Source organism: Bombina bombina, chromosome 2 (genome assembly GCF_027579735.1).
Source record: "Bombina bombina isolate aBomBom1 chromosome 2, aBomBom1.pri, whole genome shotgun sequence".
Taxonomy (NCBI): domain Eukaryota; kingdom Metazoa; phylum Chordata; class Amphibia; order Anura; family Bombinatoridae; genus Bombina; species Bombina bombina.
The window spans coordinates 211,199,700-211,224,555 of record NC_069500.1 but is presented as its reverse complement, the minus strand read 5'-3'; the positions used below and the strand labels follow the sequence as shown (position 1 = coordinate 211,224,555).

The 24,856-nt window shown below is 37.2% G+C and overlaps 1 protein-coding gene across 1 annotated transcript in view; it reads right to left on the bottom strand.

The window, feature by feature from the left end:
* The window catches only part of LOC128646910 (V-type proton ATPase subunit S1-like protein), a 92,427-nt gene that overhangs the window by 48,348 nt on the left and 19,223 nt on the right, over positions 1 to 24,856 (bottom strand). Inside the window, exon 3 of the mRNA XM_053699714.1 lies at positions 793 to 843. Coding sequence (XP_053555689.1) covers positions 793 to 843 — 51 coding nt within the window. The remainder of the gene's footprint in view (positions 1 to 792; positions 844 to 24,856) is intronic.

The following is a 24,856-nucleotide window of genomic DNA, read 5'->3' as shown; positions in this document are numbered from 1 at the left end:
TTGGACCCAGATAGGTGCACTAAATTTAGCCCACAGAAATTGCAGAAGTCTTCTGTTAATAATTACAATTATGTTTCCTGTACTAAAGGTAGAGTTATTTGTGACCTTTATGTTGCAAATGACCCTGCAGGTGTTTTGGCACAAAGTCCTATGGGAGAGGTATAAATTGGAAAGTTGTTCAAAATTGTATGATCTATCGGAATCATGAAAGACAATGTTTTGGTTGTATGTCCCTTTAAACTGCGATGGTTATGTGTGTATGCAATGGTGGCGTCATGACATACACACTGACGCTTCTCTACGAGTCTGAAGCTTGTAGCATCCGCCTTCAGGGAAGTGAGTTTATTACATTGTATATTCTGTTGTTTTTCTAGATAAACTGCAAAAATATCTAGGAAATTACAGGAACAAATTTTATAGTATGTAATTTACTGTTATCTTTCTCTTTCCTATTAAGACATGTAGGGTACTCCCCTAAATTGTGTTATGTGAGCTACAGATCTATCATTGAAAAAAGTTACCCTTGACAAATGCTGCAAATAGTGAACCTGTTAGCTTTATCATTAAGAACCCCTTCAGGTTTGGGGAAAGCTTGTTTAAGAGACAGCAACATTTAACCATTTGCATTTAACTGCTAAAAAATTAATTGGGGACCTTTAAAGCCTAGTAAACTGTTATTCCTAACAAATGTGTAACTTAAAAAGACAAGTAACAGATTTTGACAAGGAGTTTGAAGAATACTTTCCACAATAATAAATTATTGAGTTACCAATTTCATATTTTATTACTTACCTTAAAGTAAGTCCTTTTAAATTTCCTAAGTTGCCAAACTTAAGTGAAAGTCTGAAAATAAAAAGACATCCTGATAAATGTATGCATTACATTTTATGTGCTGTATCATATTATGGATTGCAGTGATTTATGGAACAGTTTCTGGATGGCTTAACATAGAGGTTGAGATGTTGAAAAAATAGTCCAATTAATAATCGTTCCAAATATTTATATAACAGTTATTGTATTTTCCTTATTATGGGTTCATTCAAATGGCCGTCTAATAACAAAATGAGACTGACTTTCCCCTTAGGTATTATGCTAGAAATGGTTAAGATATGGAATAACTTAGGTAAGTTGATCACATATTTAATTTAAGGTAAGTTTTGGTAAATGCTTCAACTCAGGTAATTTACTTTTGGTACTAGTTGCAGTTTGTTAATTGGCTAGAGACGGTTTTCTATTATTGACGTTTAGTTGTAAACTGTTAAATCATAAAGTTGGTGACAAGTGTTAACGGATTCTATTTTTCACACTGTTTTTATACTTCCTTATTCGGTTTTACAGCTGCACATATATTTCACGTGGTAATAAGTGCAACTCTTTCTCCTATTTTCATTTAACATTCAGAAAGATGGTCATTTTATAGAAGAAAATTAGAATCTCAGAATGTTGCGTAGCATAAAAGTACTTTTGTACTTGTTATCATCACCCGTGATCATCTCAGCCGCAATAGAAATTCTCATATATTTTTAAATATCTACTAAATGTATTATTTTATATCTAAGTCAGACTCCTATGTTTAGTAAAAGGGACAGTAAAGTCCAAATTAAAGTTTCATGATTCAGATAGGGCATGTCATTTTAAACAACTTTCCAATTTACTTTTATCATCAAATTTGCTTTTCTCTTGGTATTTTTTGTTAAAAACTAAACCTAGGTAGGCTCACAGGTTGATTTCTAAGACTCTGCAGTCCACCTCTTATCTCACAGTCTGCCTGTGAATAGCTAATAACATGTACTGTTTGTTCCTGTGTGTCATATAGATAACATTGTGCTCACCCCAGTGGAGCTATTTAAGAGTCAGCACTAATTGCCTGAAATGCAAGTCTTTCAAAATATCTGAGATAAGGAGGCAGTCTGCAGAAGCTTAGATACAAAGTAGTCATAGAGGTAAAAGGTATATAAATATAACTGTGTTGATTATGCAAAACTGGGGAATGGTAAATAAATTGATTATCTATCTTTTTAAAGAATATCGTTTTGGTGTTGTCTGTCCCTTTAATATATTTATCTTAAAACAATACATTTATGTAATTATAAATGATTAATTAAACATATACTTTTGATATGTGTAAAAACGTGTCGGCTAGATTTAGAGTTTTGTCAGTAACGACCCGCGTAGCTAACGCTGGCTTTTTTCTGGCCGCACCTTTAAAATAACTCTGGTATTGAGAGTCCACAACAAGCATATTTAACGCCACTGCAACTCTCGATACCAGAGTTGCTTACGGACGCGGCCAGCCTCAAAAACGTGCTCGTGCACGATTCCCCCATAGAAAACAATGGGGCTGTTTGAGCTGAAAAAAAACCTAACACCTGCAAAAAAGCCGCGTTCAGCTCCTAACGCAGCCCCATTGTTTGCTATGGGGAAACACTTCCTACGTCTGCACCTAACACCCTAACATGTACCCCGAGTCTAAACACCCCTAATCTTACACTTATTAACCCCTAATCTGCCGCCTCCGCTATCACTGACCCCTGCATATTATTATTAACCCCTAATCTGCCGCTCCGTAAACCGCCGCTACTTACATTATCCCTATGTACCCCTAATCTGCTGCCCTAACATCGCCGACCCCTATATTATATTTATTAACCCCTAATCTGCCCCCCACAACGTCGCCTCCACCTGCCTACACTTATTAACCCCTAATCTGCCGAGCGGACCGCACCGCTATTATAATAAAGTTATTAACCCCTAATCCGCCTCACTAACCCTATAATAAATAGTATTAACCCCTAATCTGCCCTCCCTAACATCGCCGACACCTAACTTCAAACATTAACCCCTAATCTGCCGACTGGAGCTCACCGCTATTCTAATAAATGTATTAACCCCTAAAGCTAAGTCTAACCCTAACACCCCCTAAGTTAAATATAATTTAAATCTAACGAAATTAATTAACTCTTATTAAATAAAATATTCCTATTTAAAGCTAAATACTTACCTGTAAAATAAATCCTAATATAGCTACAATATAAATTATAATTATATTATAGCTATTTTAGGATTAATATTTATTTTACAGGCAACTTTGTATTTATTTTAACCAGGTACAATAGCTATTAAATAGTTAAGAACTATTTAATAGCTAAAATAGTTAAAATAATTACAAATTTACCTGTAAAATAAATCCTAACCTAAGTTACAATTAAATCTAACACTACACTATCAATAAATAAATTAAATTAAATACCTACAATTACCTACAATTAAACCTAACACTACACTATCAATAAATGAATTAAATACAATATCTACAAATAAATACAATGAAATAAACTAACTAAAGTACAAAAAATAAAAAAGAACTAAGTTACAAAAAATAAAAAAATATTTACAAACATCAGAAAAATATTACAACAATTTTAAACTAATTACACCTACTCTAAGCCCCCTAATAAAATAACAAAGACCCCCAAAATAAAAAAAATGCCCTACCCTATTCTAAATTACTAAAGTTCAAAGCTCTTTTACCTTACCAGCCCTGAACAGGGCCCTTTGCGGGGCATGCCCCAAAGAATTCAGCTCTTTTGCCTGTAAAAAAAACACATACAATACCCCCCCAACATTACAACCCACCACCCACATACCCCTAATCTAACCCAAACCCCCCTTAAATAAACCTAACACTAAGCCCCTGAAGATCTTCCTACCTTGTCTTCACCTCACCGGGTATCACACCGATCCGTCCTGGCTCCGATATCTTCATCCAACCCAAGAGGGGGCTAGACATCCATCATCCGACGGCTGAAGAAGTCCAGAACAGGCTCCAAAGTCTTCATCCTATCCGGGAAGAAGAGTAGATCCGGACCGGCAACCATCTTCTTCCAAGCGGCATCTTCTATCTTCATCCGATGAGGACCGGCTCCATCTTGAAGACCTCCACCGCGGACCCATCTTCTTCCGACGACGACTTCCCGACGAATGACGGTTCCTTTAAGGGACGTCATCCAAGATGGCATCCCTCGAATTCCGAATCGGAATTAAGATAGGAAAATTCTGATTGGCTGATGGAATCAGCCAATCAGAATCAAGTTCAATCCTATTGGCTGATTCAATCAGCCAATCAGTTTGAGCTCGCATTCTATTGGCTGTTCCGATCAGCCAATAGAATGTGAGCTCAATCTGATTGGCTGATCGGATCAGCCAATCGGATTGAACTTGATTCTGATTGGCTGATTCCATCAGCCAATCAGAATTTTCCTACCTTAATTCCGATTGGCTGATAGAATCCTATCAGCCAATCGGAATTCGAGGGACGCCATCTTGGATGACGTCCCTTAAAGGAACCGTCATTCGTCGGGAAGTCGTCGGAAGAAGAAGATGGGTCCGTGGTGGAGGTCTTCAAGATGGAGCCGGTCCTCATCGGATGAAGATAGAAGATGCCGCTTGGAAGAAGATGGTTGCCGGTCCCGATCTATTCTTCTTCCCGGATAGGATGAAGACTTTGGAGCCTCTTCTGGACTTCTTCAGCCGTCGGATGATGGATGTCTAGCCCCCTCTTGGGTTGGATGAAGATATCGGAGCCAGGGGCTTAGTGTTAGGTTTATTTAAGGGGGGTTTGGGTTAGATTAGGGGTATGTGGGTGGTGGGTTGTAATGTTGGGGGGGGTATTGTATGTGTTTTTTTTACAGGCAAAAGAGCTGAATTCTTTGGGGCATGCCCCGCAAAGGGCCCTGTTCAGGGCTGGTAAGGTAAAAGAGCTTTGAACTTTAGTAATTTAGAATAGGGTAGGGCATTTTTTTATTTTGGGGGTCTTTGTTATTTTATTAGGGGGCTTAGAGTAGGTGTAATTAGTTTAAAATTGTTGTAATATTTTTCTGATGTTTGTAAATATTTTAAAAATTTTTGTAACTTAGTTCTTTTTTATTTTTTGTACTTTAGTTAGTTTATTTCATTGTATTTATTTGTAGATATTGTATTTAATTAATGTATTGATAGTGTAGTGTTAGGTTTAATTGTAGGTAATTGTAGGTATTTTATTTAATTAATTTATTGATAGTGTAGTGTTAGGTTTAATTGTAACTTAGGGTAGGATTTATTTTACAGGTAATTTTGTAATTATTTTAACTAGGTAGCTATTAAATAGTTAATAACTATTTAATAGCTATTGTACCTGGTTAAAATAATTACAAAGTTGCCTGTAAAATAAATATTAATCCTAAAATAGCTACAATATAATTATTATTTATATTGTAGCTATATTAGGATTTATTTTACAGGTAAGTATTTAGCTTTAAATAGGAATAATTTATTTAATAAGAGTTAATTTATTTAGTTAGATTTAAATTATATTTAAGTTAGGGGGGTGTTAGTGTTAGACTTAGCTTTAGGGGTTAATCCATTTATTAGAATAGCGGCGAGATTCGGTCGGCAGATTAGGGGTTAATAAGTGTAGGCAGGTGGAGGCGACGTTGAGGGGGCAGATTAGGGGTTAATAAATATAATATAGGGGTCAGCGGTGTTAGGGGCAGCAGATTAGGGGTACATAGCTATAATGTAGGTGGCGGCTCTTTGCGGTCGGCAGATTAGGGGTTAATTATTGTAGGTAGCTGGCGGCGACGTTGTGGGGGGCAGGTTAGGGGTTAATAAATATAATATAGGGGTCGGCGGTGTTAGAGGCAGCAGATTAGGGGTACATAAGTATAACGTAGGTGGCGGTCGGCAGATTAGGGGTTAAAAAAATGTAATCGAGTGGCGGCGATGTGGGGGGACCTCGGTTTAGGGGTACATAGGTAGTTTATGGGTGTTAGTGTACTTTAGAGTACAGTAGTTAAGAGCTTTATGAACCGGCGTTAGCCCAGAAAGCTCTTAACTACTGACTTTTTTCTGCGGCTGGAGTTTCGTCGTTAGAATTCTAACGCTCACTTCAGCCACAACTCTAAATACCGGAGTTAGGAAGATCCCATTGAAAAGATAGGATACGCAATTGACGTAAGGGGATCTGCGGTATGGAAAAGTCGCGGCTGAAAAGTGAGCGTTAGACCCTTTCCTGACTGACTCCAAATACCACTGAAATACTTAGAGATATCCCATTACAAACAGCCACCAAGTTAAATCGTCTACATTAGACGTGAATGAGGACTAAGCTATAAAAAGGTCTCTTCTATAGCGGAGACCTGATTACTTTTAACTGTCTATGAATATTGGAATAATATCAAGAGTGCTAGCACTGAGTCAGCAAATTAAAAATTGGGGGTTCAGTAACCCCGTGTTCGTGCCCCTGACGCGCGTTTCACATTACGCTTCCTCAGAGGGGTACGCGCCGGCCGGACAGAGCGGGTTATGTTGGAATCAAAAACCCGCCTCCGTGTTTTGATTGGTTCAACGGAATACCGCTATGTGACTTCTCATTGGTCAATCCTTGCAGTGTGACACATGGAAGTTCAAAACGGCACATTTACTTAAAGAGCTGATAAGTTATCATTTACGAGCTAAATTTGTCAGAAAGTCATTTGAAAGAGCAAGAGTTGAATGTATCTATCCGGTACATAGTCAAACATCAAGAACGAGATATAAAATATTGAGTGCGCTTTATTCATTACTGCGATATGTATTACTTGTGAATGATGTCTCTGTTAGTGATCCATTGTATTAGTGGAAAGCTGCTGGTCATTACCTAGATATAGTATCTAAATCATCTATATCACCTGGTTTTACATTATACCGTAGATGGATTTATGAAACTTTATTTATATCGATACTGGGATAGACACTCAATAAAAAATTCTAACAAGTTAAAATATTGGTTGTCATTCAATAGTAGTCCAATATTACGGACACCATATTACTGTTCTCTGATCAAACTGAAAGTTCACAGTTTAAGAAAGTTTTCATTAAAGTGCCGTATTTTAAATACCATACATGATAGTTGTACTCAGATTGATTATTAATCAAATATACAGGAAAACTATATCCACAAAAAAATAAATAAATAAGTAAATAAATAAGATTCTAGGGACTAGATAGTGTAAGTGAAATACAGTATGGTGATGAAATGTGAACAGAGGACATACATAAATAATGAAAGGATGTGATGCTCACAAAAAGTGTGAGAGAGAAGGGGAATGTGCGTGGATAAATAAATTCCACATGAAATATATTGAATCAAGTGTTCCAAACATGTATAGAAGTGAAAAGTCTTTCTGCACTACAGTGGAAAAAAAATATTAATTAATAATTGTAGAGAATTAATGGGGGAGGTAGTAATAGCTGAAAAGTGATAATTTATGTATAGACAATTTTTGCCTAAGTGTAAAACATATATTCAACGCTCATAAGGGTTAGTGAAAAGCTACTGTGTACATAGACTGTGTTTTTGTTAACTTAATATTAAAATGGTGTGAAAAGGGAAGATCTTTTAAAATTAAGACTTATTATAGGTAAACATTGTAATTGTTGAATTCATTTAATCCGTGTGGATGTACAGTATTGAGTAGATGTATCCAACGGCATTCTGCTTTTAATAATGAATTTTCTAAATTGCCTCCTCTAATGCCAAGGGAGACTTTCTGCAGAACAGAAAATTTTAAATGGCTGCTTGATCCTTGATGTTTAAGTAAGAAATGTTTTGCTACACTTGTAATCTTTTTGCCTTTTTGTAGGTCTTTTTCTGCGTTCTTGATATTGTTTTTATGTTCCAAAATTCTGACCCTTGCCTCTCTGGTCGTCATGCCTACATAGGCTTTCTCACATACACAATAGATGATATAAATAACTCCCAGGGATCTGCATGTGAAGTGGTGTTTATGTTTTTGGCTTTTCCCATATTTGTCCTGAATTTCTTTGATTTTCCTAACATGAGGACAGACAGAACATGTACCACATGGGTACATGCCAGGGTCAGTATCACTTTTTTTTGGAGTGTGTATATAATGACTCTGTACCAGTTGATCTTTTAGATTTCTCGGTCTCTTATAGCCTATTTGTACTCTCGCTCCTAATGTATCTTTAAGCTCAGGGTCACTGGTGAGGATATGCCAGTTCTCATTGAGTATCTTAATCACACTTTGCATCTGCGGATTGTATGTAGTGATCAGTCTAGGAATGGTGGTGGAATTGTCTTTGATTCTAGGACACAATAAAGTGTCTCTGGATGTTTTCAGAGCTTTGAATTTTGCCTGTTTGATGGCCCTATTGCTGTAGCCTCTTTGTAGTAGCCTGGTTGTAAGAAGTTTACTTTCATTTTCATATATAGAGACATCAGAACAATTTCTCCTCAACCGCAAGAACTCCCCATATGGAATTGCTTTTAAAGTGCATCCTGGATGTGCACTTGTCCTGTGCAATAATGAATTTGTAGCAGTTTCTTTCCTAAAGACCTTAGTTGCAATGGTGCCATCAGTATTTTTTGTAATTGTTAGATCTAGGAAATCAATTTTACCCAAATCGGCTTGGTATGTCAATTTGATGTTAAATTTGTTTTGATTGAGAACTGAAAAGAACTCATCAAGATGTTCACGTGTACCTTCCCAAACAAATAGTACATCATCGATGTATCTTATCCATAGAGGTATATGGTCTGTGTATTTCTCCATGCCTTCAGAAAAAACAATTTTTTGTTCCCAGTGCCCCAGGAACAAATTAGCGTATGTTGGGGCACAAGAAGTGCCCATGGCAGTTCCTTGTGTTTGTAGGTAGAAACTATCTTTAAATGTGAAGATATTATGAGTCAGGACATACTTCAAAAGGAGTAAGATAAACTCATTATGGTCTTTGTTATCCGATTCATTGGTGGAAAGAAAGTATTTGACTGCCTGTATACCATCATTATGTCTGATACTGGTATATAGTGACTCTACATCTGCGGTGATGAGCCAGGTATCACTATTCAGATGTAAGTTTTGCATAATTTTTAAGACCTCCATAGTATCACGGACATACGAGGGCATAGCAGTAAGGTATTCCCTTAATCTCTGATCTATATATCTGCTAGCTGCCTCAGTTAGATTATTATTGCCCGATACTATGGGTCTTCCTGGTGGTTTGGTAAGGTTTTTGTGGACCTTAGGCAGAAAGTATATAGTCGCTAGAGTAGGGTTCTTTTGTATCAGGAAATTTTTTTCGGTTTTAGTGATGGTTCCATTCTCCCATGTCCTAACTATGAGTTTATTATATTGTTCCATATAGTCAGATTGAGGATTGAGTAGTAGTTTTTTATAACAATCTTTATTAGATAACTGTCTCATGGCTTCATCAACATAGTCATCTTTGGGCCACAATACTATGTTTCCGCCCTTGTCTGACGGCTTAATGACTACATCTGTCCATGTTTGAATATCATTCAATGCCCTTTTTTCAGGGAGAGTGAGGTTATTATTCGCATCAAAAATAGGTAAAGTTTCAATTTTTTGGCATACAATCTGTGAGAAAACACTGACTTGAGGTGAAATTGATGCAGATGGTGTATATGTGGATTTCGGTTTTAACCCTTTCTTCCATTGGGTAGCATGGGTTTCAGTATCAGATTCACTTAAAAGATCTTCCAGATCTTGCAGAGAGTCTAATTCCTCCTTAGATAGAGAGGGATCATTTTTATTTGAATACATCTTTTTAAGTAACAGCTTTCGTGAGAATAGGTGTATGTCTTTAATTAACTCAAACTTGTTTAGAGTATTGGTGGGGCAGAAAGTTAATCCTTTAGAGAGGACACTCTCATGGTTAATATTCAGAGAGTGTTTACTCAGATTAATTACTCTCATGAGTTGGTCCTGATTGTGGTGAATGGACACATCTCTTTCTTCCTCTCTGATTGTCTTTGGGGGCCTGTGTTTTTCCTTTTGTTTCCCCTTGTTGGTTTGTTGGCTGTTGTCGGATTTAATGTTTGTTGTTGTCGGTGACTTAATGCTAAAAAAGACACTTCTCTATTGGTGTTAGATGTACCCGGTAAAGGATTAACTAGTGTTGCTGATACTGGGAACTCTCTTGTCATAGGCTCCGTTTCATCTCTATTACTTTCATTATCAGAGATGTCAGTTTCTGTTTCTGTACCACTGTTGTTTTCTCTTATTTGAGTCCTATTGTACCTATTTCTGTTGGATGTCTGATATCTCCATCTATAAATTCTTTGTTGTTGGAAATCATCTATATCTCTCTGCAGTTTTTGTTTTTTGGTTTGAATTAGTTCATTCTCAAGTTTGTCTAATTCTTTTTGGTATGTCTGATACGTTTCTACAAAATCGAATTTTTCTTCAAATTTTTTAAGGAGTTCATTATGTTCTTTAATCTCTGCATCTAATTTATTAAGTTCCAAGGTGTCGTGTTTTATTAATATTTGAATTAATTTTAGTGAACATTCTGTCAGTGTTCCTTCCCATTCTTTTACTAAACTTTCATTGTTTAAGGTAAAGGCTGGGAACATTTTGATCCTTAAGCCTCTCGGTATGATGCCTCGCTCTGCATACTTCTCAAAGAAGTGCCAATTCCACCATCTTTTGGTTTGTTTGTATAATGTTTGATGTAAGTTACATAGCGTGTTGTTCAGTTCATCTTTGGTTATTGAAGTGTCATCAATGTTTTTTTTATCAAATAATTGGTTAAGTTCTTTAAGTCTTTTTTGTTGTCTGAGTGCTAAATCTTGTTGTAAATTCATTTTATATTAGTAAGTTCCCTCAAAGAAAAACTAGGATAACCTAGTAAATGTAATCGTTAACTGGGGGTGGCGAGGGAAATGAAGTGGGTTGAAATTCTTATATTCAAGGACTGAATCACTTTGTATAATACTTATAGTCCCAGAATCCCAGAACCTAATGCAATAATATACATAGAAATGTACAAATATGTGTGCAAGAGAGATTTGCAACACACAAAGAGAAAGATTGCAGGTTGCTGGATTGTGTAATAACTGTACCCACTGTAGATAAAGGTCAGACACATAAAGAATAAGTAAGTATCAAAATCATCCGATCATTCACATTTATACTAAATAACTTTATTAGTGAAAAAATATATTGAAAGTCCGGCTGGACTCATACACATGCACACACACACATACTATTAAAACTAGCTGGAACTCAGATAATATTATTGGTATATCAGATAGCACTCCCGTATTCAAATTATAGTAACTAGCAGGGAATCTAAACTATTTATAGTGTTGCAATATTGAACCCTGTTAGTATATAATAGATTATAGACAGCAAGAAAAAATAATTGCTGTATTGGTTAGTCCTCCTTTAAGGCAAGTCTACACTATTAGGATAGGCAAAAACACTGTATAGTCTGAAGTGCTGGGTATTAGTGCATGAATTAGCCAACCCAAGCACAGCCTTAAATATCTGCGTGTTTGAGTCCTAAACTGAGTGAGAGTTGCACTGAGATTATTGTTAACGATACTATTGCTAGTAATAGTTCAAGTGGTCAATATATAGGCCCCATAGATATAAAATATAAGCCTGGATTAAAGAGACAAAATATGTTGAGTGCCTCTTATTGAGCCACAATATAGCTGTTTGCCGTGGTATTTGTGACCTGGTATTCAGGGTGAATATATTTGAACAAATTAGCATAGACCGATATTGTTTGCTACAAACTAACAGACCTTGTCGTAATTTTACCACATCCAATAGTAGTGCTTGATAAGCTAGTTTGAATGTGGTGCAGATAGCCTGCTTTTTAATTAATATAAGTCGCTATTGTTTGCTGCAAACTAACAAGCGTGTCAGCAATTATAACACATCACACCATAGTGCTTAATCAGCCAGTTTGAATGCTGTGCAGTTAGTCTGCTTATTACCGTAAATTTATGAGTTTTAGAAATCTGACCCCTATTATCGGCCAGAAAATTACCACTGAAATACTTAGAGATATCCCATTACAAACAGCCACCAAGTTAAATCGTCTACATTAGACGTGAATGAGGACTAAGCTATAAAAAGGTCTCTTCTATAGCGGAGACCTGATTACTTTTAACTGTCTATGAATATTGGAATAATATCAAGAGTGCTAGCACTGAGTCAGCAAATTAAAAATTGGGGGTTCACCAGGAAGACCCATAGTATCGGGCAATAATAATCTAACTGAGGCAGCTAGCAGATATATAGATCAGAGATTAAGGGAATACCTTACTGCTATGCCCTCGTATGTCCGTGATACTATGGAGGTCTTAAAAATTATGCAAAACTTACATCTGAATAGTGATACCTGGCTCATCACCGCAGATGTAGAGTCACTATATACTAGTATCAGACATAATGATGGTATACAGGCAGTCAAATACTTTCTTTCCACCAATGAATCGGATAACAAAGACCATAATGAGTTTATCTTACTCCTTTTGAAGTATGTCCTGACTCATAATATCTTCACATTTAAAGATAGTTTCTACCTACAAACACAAGGAACTGCCATGGGCACTTCTTGTGCCCCAACATACGCTAATTTGTTCCTGGGGCACTGGGAACAAAAAATTGTTTTTTCTGAAGGCATGGAGAAATACACAGACCATATACCTCTATGGATAAGATACATCGATGATGTACTATTTGTTTGGGAAGGTACACGTGAACATCTTGATGAGTTCTTTTCAGTTCTCAATCAAAACAAATTTAACATCAAATTGACATACCAAGCCGATTTGGGTAAAATTGATTTCCTAGATCTAACAATTACAAAAAATACTGATGGCACCATTGCAACTAAGGTCTTTAGGAAAGAAACTGCTACAAATTCATTATTGCACAGGACAAGTGCACATCCAGGATGCACTTTAAAAGCAATTCCATATGGGGAGTTCTTGCGGTTGAGGAGAAATTGTTCTGATGTCTCTATATATGAAAATGAAAGTAAACTTCTTACAACCAGGCTACTACAAAGAGGCTACAGCAATAGGGCCATCAAACAGGCAAAATTCAAAGCTCTGAAAACATCCAGAGACACTTTATTGTGTCCTAGAATCAAAGACAATTCCACCACCATTCCTAGACTGATCACTACATACAATCCGCAGATGCAAAGTGTGATTAAGATACTCAATGAGAACTGGCATATCCTCACCAGTGACCCTGAGCTTAAAGATACATTAGGAGCGAGAGTACAAATAGGCTATAAGAGACCGAGAAATCTAAAAGATCAACTGGTACAGAGTCATTATATACACACTCCAAAAAAAAGTGATACTGACCCTGGCATGTACCCATGTGGTACATGTTCTGTCTGTCCTCATGTTAGGAAAATCAAAGAAATTCAGGACAAATATGGGAAAAGCCAAAAACTTAAACACCACTTCACATGCAGATCCCTGGGAGTTATTTATATCATCTATTGTGTATGTGAGAAAGCCTATGTAGGCATGACGACCAGAGAGGCAAGGGTCAGAATTTTGGAACATAAAAACAATATCAAGAACGCAGAAAAAGACCTACAAAAAGGCAAAAAGATTACAAGTGTAGCAAAACATTTCTTACTTAAACATCAAGGATCAAGCAGCCATTTAAAATTTTCTGTTCTGCAGAAAGTCTCCCTTGGCATTAGAGGAGGCAATTTAGAAAATTCATTATTAAAAGCAGAATGCCGTTGGATACATCTACTCAATACTGTACATCCACACGGATTAAATGAATTCAACAATTACAATGTTTACCTATAATAAGTCTTAATTTTAAAAGATCTTCCCTTTTCACACCATTTTAATATTAAGTTAACAAAAACACAGTCTATGTACACAGTAGCTTTTCACTAACCCTTATGAGCGTTGAATATATGTTTTACACTTAGGCAAAAATTGTCTGTACATAAATTATCACTTTTCAGCTATTACTACCTCCCCCATTAATTCTCTACAATTATTAATTAATATTTTTTTTCCACTGTAGTGCAGAAAGACTTTTCACTTCTATACATGTTTGGAACACTTGATTCAATATATTTCATGTGGAATTTATTTATCCACGCACATTCCCCTTCTCTCTCACACTTTTTGTGAGCATCACATCCTTTCATTATTTATGTATGTCCTCTGTTCACATTTCATCACCATACTGTATTTCACTTACACTATCTAGTCCCTAGAATCTTATTTATTTACTTATTTATTTATTTTTTTGTGGATATAGTTTTCCTGTATATTTGATTAATAATCAATCTGAGTACAACTATCATGTATGGTATTTAAAATACGGCACTTTAATGAAAACTTTCTTAAACTGTGAACTTTCAGTTTGATCAGAGAACAGTAATATGGTGTCCGTAATATTGGACTACTATTGAATGACAACCAATATTTTAACTTGTTAGAATTTTTTATTGAGTGTCTATCCCAGTATCGATATAAATAAAGTTTCATAAATCCATCTACGGTATAATGTAAAACCAGGTGATATAGATGATTTAGATACTATATCTAGGTAATGACCAGCAGCTTTCCACTAATACAATGGATCACTAACAGAGACATCATTCACAAGTAATACATATCGCAGTAATGAATAAAGCGCACTCAATATTTTATATCTCGTTCTTGATGTTTGACTATGTACCGGATAGATACATTCAACTCTTGCTCTTTCAAATGACTTTCTGACAAATTTAGCTCGTAAATGATAACTTATCAGCTCTTTAAGTAAATGTGCCGTTTTGAACTTCCATGTGTCACACTGCAAGGATTGACCAATGAGAAGTCACATAGCGGTATTCCGTTGAACCAATCAAAACACGGAGGCGGGTTTTTGATTCCAACATAACCCGCTCTGTCCGGCCGGCGCGTACCCCTCTGAGGAAGCGTAATGTGAAACGCGCGTCAGGGGCACGAACACGGGGTTACTGAACCCCCAATTTTTAATTTGCTGACTCAGTGCTAGCACTCTTGATATTATTCCAATATTCATAGACAGTTAAAAGTAATCAGGTCTCCGCTATAGAAGAGACCTTTTTATAGCTTAGTCCTCATTCACGTCTAATGTAGACGATTTAACTTGGTGGCTGTTTGTAATGGGATATCTCTAAGTATTTCAGTGGTAATTTTCTGGCCGATAATAGGGGTCAGATTTCTAAAACTCATAAATTTACGGTAATAAGCAGACTAACTGCACAGCATTCAAACTGGCTGATTAAGCACTATGGTGTGATGTGTTATAATTGCTGACACGCTTGTTAGTTTGCAGCAAACAATAGCGACTTATATTAATTAAAAAGCAGGCTATCTGCACCACATTCAAACTAGCTTATCAAGCACTACTATTGGATGTGGTAAAATTACGACAAGGTCTGTTAGTTTGTAGCAAACAATATCGGTCTATGCTAATTTGTTCAAATATATTCACCCTGAATACCAGGTCACAAATACCACGGCAAACAGCTATATTGTGGCTCAATAAGAGGCACTCAACATATTTTGTCTCTTTAATCCAGGCTTATATTTTATATCTATGGGGCCTATATATTGACCACTTGAACTATTACTAGCAATAGTATCGTTAACAATAATCTCAGTGCAACTCTCACTCAGTTTAGGACTCAAACACGCAGATATTTAAGGCTGTGCTTGGGTTGGCTAATTCATGCACTAATACCCAGCACTTCAGACTATACAGTGTTTTTGCCTATCCTAATAGTGTAGACTTGCCTTAAAGGAGGACTAACCAATACAGCAATTATTTTTTCTTGCTGTCTATAATCTATTATATACTAACAGGGTTCAATATTGCAACACTATAAATAGTTTAGATTCCCTGCTAGTTACTATAATTTGAATACGGGAGTGCTATCTGATATACCAATAATATTATCTGAGTTCCAGCTAGTTTTAATAGTATGTGTGTGTGTGCATGTGTATGAGTCCAGCCGGACTTTCAATATATTTTTTCACTAATAAAGTTATTTAGTATAAATGTGAATGATCGGATGATTTTGATACTTACTTATTCTTTATGTGTCTGACCTTTATCTACAGTGGGTACAGTTATTACACAATCCAGCAACCTGCAATCTTTCTCTTTGTGTGTTGCAAATCTCTCTTGCACACATATTTGTACATTTCTATGTATATTATTGCATTAGGTTCTGGGATTCTGGGACTATAAGTATTATACAAAGTGATTCAGTCCTTGAATATAAGAATTTCAACCCACTTCATTTCCCTCGCCACCCCCAGTTAATGACTCCAAATACCGGCGGTAGCCTAAAACAAGCGTTAGGAGCCTCTAACGCTGGTTTTCACGGCTACCGCAAAACTCCAAATCTAGGCCTGTGTGTTTTACATGTATTTCACACTTTACACCTAGAAGAGGCTGTCAATAATGTGAGCCCATTTATGTCCATATATGAAAAGTAGAAAGCTGTTATAGAGCTCAGTGTAAACTGTGAGCAAATGTTTGTTTTTCAGCTTGATAGACTCGCTAGTCTTTTCAGACCAAAAACAAATGTCTAGATTACGAGTTTTTGTCAGTAATGGTGTGCGGTGCTAACGCACAGTTTTTCCTTACCGCTCACCTACAGTAACGCTGGTATTACGGGTTTTTAGATACCCGGCGTTAGCCACAAAAAAGTGAGCGTAGAGCAGAATTTAGCTCCACATCTCAACTCAATACCAGCGCTGCTTACGGTAGCGGTAAGCTGGCAAAACGTGCTCGAGCACGATTTCCCCATAGGAGTCAATGGGGCAGAGCCGGCTGAAAAAAAAAACTTAACACCTGCAAAAAAGCAGCATTCAGCTCCTAACGCAGCCCCATTGATTCTTATGGGGAAATACCTGTTATGTCTACACCTAACACCCTAACATGAACCCCGAGTCTAAACACCCCTAATCTTACACTTATTAACCCCTAATCTGATGCCCCCAACATCGCCGCCACCTGCTTTATATTATTAACCCCTAATCTGCCTCTCCGGACACCGCCGCCACCTACATTATACTTATGAACCCCTAATCTACTGCCCCCAACATCGCCGAACCCTACATTATATTTATTAACCCCTACTCTTCCACCCCCAATGTCGCCGCCACCAAACTACACTTATTAACCCCTAACCTGCCGCCACCAATGTCGCCGCCACTATAATAAATATATTAACCCCTAAACCTAAGTCTAACTCTAACCCTAACACCCCCCTAACTTAAATATAATTTAAAATAATCTAAATAAAATAACTTTAATTAACTAAATTATTCCTATTTAAAACTAAATACTTACCGATAAAATAAACCCTAAGCTAGCTACAATATAACTAATAGTTACATTGAAGCTAGCTTAGGGTTTATTTTTATTTTTTAGGCAACTTTGTATTTATTTTAACTAGGTACAATAGTTATTAAATAGTTATTAACTATTTATTAGCTACCTAGCTAAAATAAAGACAAATTACATGTAAAATAAAAATAAACCTAAGTTACAATTACACCTAACACTACACTATAATTGAAGTAATTCCCTAAACTAACTACAATTAAATACAATTAAATACTATTAAATACAATTATCTAAATTACGGAAAAAACCCCCACTAAATTACAGAAAATAATAAAATAATTACAATTTTTTAAAACTAATTACACCTAATCTATTCCCCCTAATAAAATAAAAAAATCCCCCCAAAATAATAAAAATCCCTACCCTATACCAAATTACAAATAGCCCTTAAAAGGGCCTTTTGCGGGGCATTGCCCCAAAGTAATCAGCTCTTTTACCTGTAAAAAAAATACAATACCGCCCCAACATTAAAACCCACCACCCACACACCCAATCCCTACTCTAAAACCCACCCAATCCCCCCTTAATAAAACCTAACACTACCCCCTTGAAGATCACCCTACCTTGAGATGTCTTCACCCAGCCGGGCAGAAGTGGTCCTCCGGACAGGTCCGAAGTCTTCATCCTATCCGGGCAGAAGAGGTCCTTCAGAGGGGCAGAAGTCTTCATCCAGATGGCATCTTCTATCTTCATCCATCCGGAGCGTAGCGGGTCCATCTTCAAGACATCCGACGCAGAGCATCCTCTTCGTTCGACGGCGACTGGAACAATGACGGGTCCTTTAAATGACGTCATCCAAGATGGCGTCCCTTCAATTCCGATTGGCTGGTAGAATTCTATCAGCCAATTGGAATTAAGGTAGAAAAAATCCTATTGGCTGATCCAATTATGCTAGAAATGGTTAAGATATGGAACAACTTAGGTAAGTTGATCACATACTTAATTTAAGGTAAGTTTTGGTAAATGCTTCAACTCAAGTAATTTACTTTTGGTACTAGTTGCAGTTTGTTAATTGGCTAGAGACGGTTTTCTATTATTGACGTTTAGTTGTAAACTGTTAAATCATAAAGTTGGTGACAAGTGTTAACGGATTCTATTTTTCACACTGTTTTTATACTTCCTTATTCGGTTTTACAGCTGCACATATATTTCACGTGGTAATAAGTGCAACTCTTTCTCCTATTTTCATTTAACATTCAGAAAGATGGTCATTTTATAGAAGAAAATTAGAATCTCAGAATGTTGCGTAGCATAAAAGTACTTTTGTACTTGTTATCATCACCCGTGATCATCTCAGCCGCAATAGACAATCTCATATATTTTTAAATATCTACTAAATGTATTATTTTATATCTAAGTCAGACTCCTATGTTTAGTAAAAGGGACAGTAAAGTCCAAATTAAAGTTTCATGATTCAGATAGGGCATGTCATTTTAAACAACTTTCCAATTTACTTTTATCATCAAATTTGCTTTTCTCTTGGTATTTTTTGTTAAAAACTAAACCTAGGTAGGCTCACAGGTTGATTTCTAAGACTCTGCAGTCCACCTCTTATCTCACAGTCTGCCTGTGAATAGCTAATAACATGTACTGTTTGTTCCTGTGTGTCATATAGATAACATTGTGCTCACCCCAGTGGAGCTATTTAAGAGTCAGCACTAATTGCCTGAAATGCAAGTCTTTCAAAATATCTGAGATAAGGAGGCAGTCTGCAGAAGCTTAGATACAAGGTAGTCATAGAGGTAAAAGGTATATAAATATAACTGTGTTGATTATGCAAAACTGGGGAATGGTAAATAAATTGATTATCTATCTTTTTAAAGAATATTGTTTTGGTGTTGTCTGTCCCTTTAATATATTTATCTTAAAACAATACATTTATGTAATTATAAATGATTAATTAAACATAGACTTTTGATATGTGTAAAAACGTGTCGGCTAGATTTAGAGTTTTGTCGGTAACGACCTGCGTAGCTAACGCTGGCTTTTTTCTGGCCGCACCTTTAAAATAACTCTGGTATTGAGAGTCCACAAAATGGCTGTGTTAGGCTCCAAAAAGGGAGCGTACAGGCATATTTAACGCCACTGCAACTCTCGATACCAGAGTTGCTTACGGACGCGGCCAGCCTCAAAAACTTGCTTGTGCACGATTCCCCCATCAAAAACAATGGGGCTGTTTGAGCTGAAAAAAAAACTAACACCTGCAAAAAAGCCGCGTTCAGCTCCTAACGCAGCCCCATTGTTTGCTATGGGGAAACACTTCCTACGTCTGCACCTAACACCCTAACATGTACCCCGAGTCTAAACACCCCTAATCTTACACTTATTAACCCCTAATCTGCCGCCCCCGCTATCGCTGACCCCTGCATATTATTATTAACCCCTAATCTGCCGCTCCGTAAACCGCCGCTACTTACATTATCCCTATGTACCCCTAATCTGCTGCCCTAACATCGCCGACCCCTATATTATATTTATTAACCCCTAATCTGCCCCCCACAACGTCGCCTCCACCTGCTTACACTTATTAACCCCTAATCTGCCGAGCGGACCGCACCGCTATTATAATAAAGTTATTAACCCCTAATCCGCCTCACTAACCCTATAATAAATAGTATTAACCCCTAATCTGCCCTCCCTAACATCGCCGACACCTAACTTCAAACATTAACCCCTAATCTGCCGACTGGAGCTCACCGCTATTCTAATAAATGTATTAACCCCTAAAGCTAAGTCTAACCCTAACACTAACACCCCCCTAAGTTAAATATAATTTAAATTTAACGAAATTAATTAACTCTTATTAAATAAAATATTCCTATTTAAAGCTAAATACTTATAGGGAAAATAAATCCTAATATAGCTACAATATAAATTATAATTATATTATAGCTATTTTAGGATTAATATTTATTTTACAGGCAACTTTGTATTTATTTTAACCAGGTACAATAGCTATTAAATAGTTAAGAACTATTTAATAGCTAAAATAGTTAAAATAATTACAAATTTACCTGTAAAATAAATCCTAACCTAAGTTACAATTAAACCTAACACTACACTATCAATAAATAAATTAAATAAAATACCTACAATTACCTACAATTAAACCTAACACTACACTATTAATACATGAATTAAATACAATATCTACAAATAAATACAATGAAATAAACTAACTAAAGTACAAAAAATAAAAAAGAACTAAGTTACAAAAAATAAAAAAATATTTACAAACATCAGAAAAATATTACAACAATTTTAAACTAATTACACCTACTCTAAGCCCCATAATAAAATAACAAAGACCCCCAAAATAAAAAAATGCCCTACCCTATTCTAAATTACTAAAGTTCAAAGCTCTTTTACCTTACCAGCCCTGGACAGGGCCCTTTGCGGGGCATGCCCCAAAGAATTCAGCTCTTTTGCCTGTAAAAAAAACACATACAATACCAACCCCCAACATTACAACCCACCACCCACATACCCCTAATCTAACCCAAACCCCCCTTAAATAAACCTAACACTAAGCCCCTGAAGATCTTCCAACCTTGTCTTCACCTTACCGGGTATCACACGATCCGTCCTGGCTCCGATATCTTCATCCAACCCAAGAGGGGGCTAGACATCCATCATCCGACGGCTGAAGAAGTCCAGAAGAGGCTCCAAAGTCTTCATCCTATCCGGGAAGAAGAGTAGATCCGGACCGGCAACCATCTTCTTCCAAGCGGCATCTTCTATCTTCATCCGATGAGGACCGGCTCCATCTTGAAGACCTCCACCGCGGACCCATCTTCTTCCGACGACGACTTCCCGACGAATGACGGTTCCTTTAAGGGACGTCATCCAAGATGGCGTCCCTCGAATTCCGATTGGCTGATAGGATTCTATCAGCCAATCGGAATTAAGGTAGGAAAATTCTGATTGGCTGATGGAATCAGCCAATCAGAATCAAGTTCAATCCTATTGGCTGATTCAATCAGCCAATCAGTTTGAGCTCGCATTCTATTGGCTACAATATAATTATTATTTATATTGTAGCTATATTAGGATTTATTTTACAGGTAAGTATTTAGCTTTAAATAGGAATAATTTATTTAATAAGAGTTAATTTATTTCGTTAGATTTAAATTATATTTAAGTTAGGGGGTGTTAGTGTTAGGGTTAGACTTAGCTTTAGGGGTTAATCCATTTAGTAGAATAGAGGCGAGATTCGGTCGGCAGATTAGGGGTTAATAAGTGTAGGCAGGTGGAGGTGACGTTGAGGGGGGCAGATTAGGGGTTAATAAATATAATATAGGGGTCGGCGGTGTTAGGGGCAGCAGATTAGGGGTACATAGCTATAATGTAGGTGGCGGCTCTTTGCGGTTGGCAGATTAGGGGTTAATTATTGTAGGTAGCTGGCGGCGACGTTGTGGGGGGCCGGTTAGGGGTTAATAAATATAATATAGGGGTCGGCGGTGTTAGGGGCAGCAGATTAGGGGTACATAAGTATAACGTAGGTGGTGGTCGGCAGATTAGGGGTTAAAAAAATTTAATCGTGTGGCGGTGATGTGGGGGGACCTCGGTTTAGGGGTACATAGGTAGTTTATGGGTGTTAGTGTACTTTAGAGTACAGTAGTTAAGAGCTTTATGAACCGGCGTTAGCCCAGAAAGCTCTTAACTACTGACTTTTTTCTGCGGCTGGAGTTTTGTCGTTAGAATTCTAACGCTCACTTCAGCCACGACTCTAAATACCGGAGTTAGGAAGATCCCATTGAAAAGATAGGATACGCAATTGACGTAAGGGGATCTGCGGTATGGAAAAGTCGCAGCTGAAAAGTGAGCGTTAGACCCTTTCCTGACTGACTCCAAATACCGGCGGTAGCCTAAAACCAGCGTTAGGAGCCTCTAACGCTGGTTTTCACGGCTACCGCAAAACTCCAAATCTAGGCCTGTGTGTTTTACATGTATTTCACACTTTACACCTAGAAGAGGCTGTCAATAATGTGAGCCCATTTATGTCCATATATGAAAAGTAGAAAGCTGTTATAGAGCTCAGTGTAAACTGTGAGCAAATGTTTGTTTTTCAGCTTGATAGACTCGCTAGTCTTTTCAGACCAAAAACAAATGTCTAGATTACGAGTTTTTGTCGGTAATGGTGTGCGGTGCTAACGCACAGTTTTTCCTTACCGCTCACCTACAGTAACGATGGTATTACGGGTTTTTAGATACCCGGAGTTAGCCACAAAAAAGTTAGCGTAGAGCAGAATTTAGCTCCACATCTCACCTCAATACCAGCACTGCTTACGGTAGCGGTAAGCTGGCAAAACGTGTTCGAGCACGATTTCCCCATAGGAGTCAATGGGGCAGAGCCGGCTGAAAAAAAAACTTAAAACCTGCAAAAAAGCAGCATTCAGCTCCTAACGCAGCCCCATTGATTCTTATGGGGAAATACCTGTTATGTCTACACCTAACACCCTAACATGAACCCCGAGTCTAAACACCCCTAATCTTACACTTATTAACCCCTAATCTGATGCCCCCAACATCGCCGCCACCTGCTTTATATTATTAACCCCTAATCTGCCACTCCGGACACCGCCGCCACCTACATTATACTTATGAACCCCTAATCTACTGCCCCCAACATCGCCGAACCCTACATTATATTTATTAACCCCTACTCTTCTGCCCCCAATGTCGCCGCCACCTAACTACACTTATTAACCCCTAATCTGCCGCCACCAATGTCGCCGCCACTATAATAAATATATTAACCCCTAAACCTAAGTCTAACTATAACCCTAACACCCCCCTAACTTAAATATAATTTAAAATAATATAAATAAAATAACTTTAATTAACTAAATTATTCCTATTTAAAACTAAATACTTACCGATAAAATAAACCCTAAGCTAGCTACAATATAACTAATAGTTACATTGTAGCTAGCTTAGGGTTTATTTTTATTTTTTAGGCAACTTTGTATTTATTTTAACTAGGTACAATAGTTATTAAATAGTTATTAACTATTTATTAGCTACCTAGCTAAAATAAAGACAAATTACATGTAAAATAAAAATAAACCTAAGTTACAATTACACCTAACACTACACTATAATTAAATTAATTCCCTAAACTAACTACAATTAAATACAATTAAATACTATTAAATACAATTATCTAAATTACGGAAAAAAACCCCACTAAATTACAGAAAATAATAAAATAATTACAATTTTTTAAAACTAATTACACCTAATCTAATCCCCCTAATAAAATAAAAAAATCCCCCCAAAATAATAAAAATCCCTACCCTATACCAAATTACAAATAGCCCTTAAAAGGGCCTTTTGCGGGGCATTGCCCCAAAGTAATCAGCTCTTTTACCTGTAAAAAAAATACAATACCCCCCCAACATTAAAACCCACCACCCACACACCCAATCCCTACTCTAAAACCCACCCAATCCCCCCTTAATAAAACCTAACACTACCCCCTTGAAGATCACCCTACCTTGAGACGTCTTCACCCAGCCGGGCAGAAGTGGTCCTCCGGACAGGTCCGAAGTCTTCATCCTATCCGGGCAGAAGAGGTCCTTCAGAGGGGCAGAAGTCTTCATCCAGATGGCATCTTCTATCTTCATCCATCTGGAGCGGAGCGGGTCCATCTTCAAGACATCCGACGCGGAGCATCCTCTTCGTTCGACGGCGACTGGAACAATGACGGGTCCTTTAAATGACGTCATCCAAGATGGCGTCCCTTCAATTCCGATTGGCTGGTAGAATTCTATCAGCCAATCGGAATTAAGGTAGAAAAAATCCTATTGTCTGATCCAATCAGCCAATAGGATTGAAGTTCAATCCTATTGGCTGATTAGAACAGCCAATAGGATTGAGCTCGCATACTATTGGATGATTGGAACAGCCAATAGAATGCGAGCTCAGTCCTATTGGCTGGGGGTGTTAGGGTTAGACTTAGATTTAGGGGTTAATAACTTTTTTATAGTGGCAGCGATGTTGGGGGCGGCAGATTAGGGGTTAATAATTGTAGGTAGGTGTCGGCGTAGAGCAGAGCAGGTGTCGGCAATGTTAGGGACGGCAGATTAGGGGTTAATAAAATGTAACTAGTGTTTGCGAGGCGGGAGTGCGGCGGTTTAGGGGTTAATATATTTATTAACGTGGCGGTGATGTCCGGTCGGCAGATTACTTGTTAAAAAATGTATTTAAGTGTTTGCGATGTGGGGGGGGGGGGGGCTCGGTTTAGGGCTTAATAGGTAGTTTATGGGTGTTAGTGTACTTTTTAGCACTTTAGTTAAAGGGACACTCAAGTCAAAATTAAACTTCATGATTCATGTGGAGCATGCGGTTTTGAACAACTTTCCGGTTTACTTCCATTAACAAAATGTGCACAGTTTTTTTATATTTACACTTTTTGAGTCACCAACCCCTACTGAGCATGTGCAAGAATTCACAGCATATACGTATATGCATTTATGATTGGCTGATGGCTGTCACATGATACAGGGGGAGTCGAAATAGACATAACTTTGCAATTTATTTAACAAAAATCTACTACTCATTTGAAGTTCAGACTAAGTGCTATTGCATTGTCTTCTTATCACACATTTGTT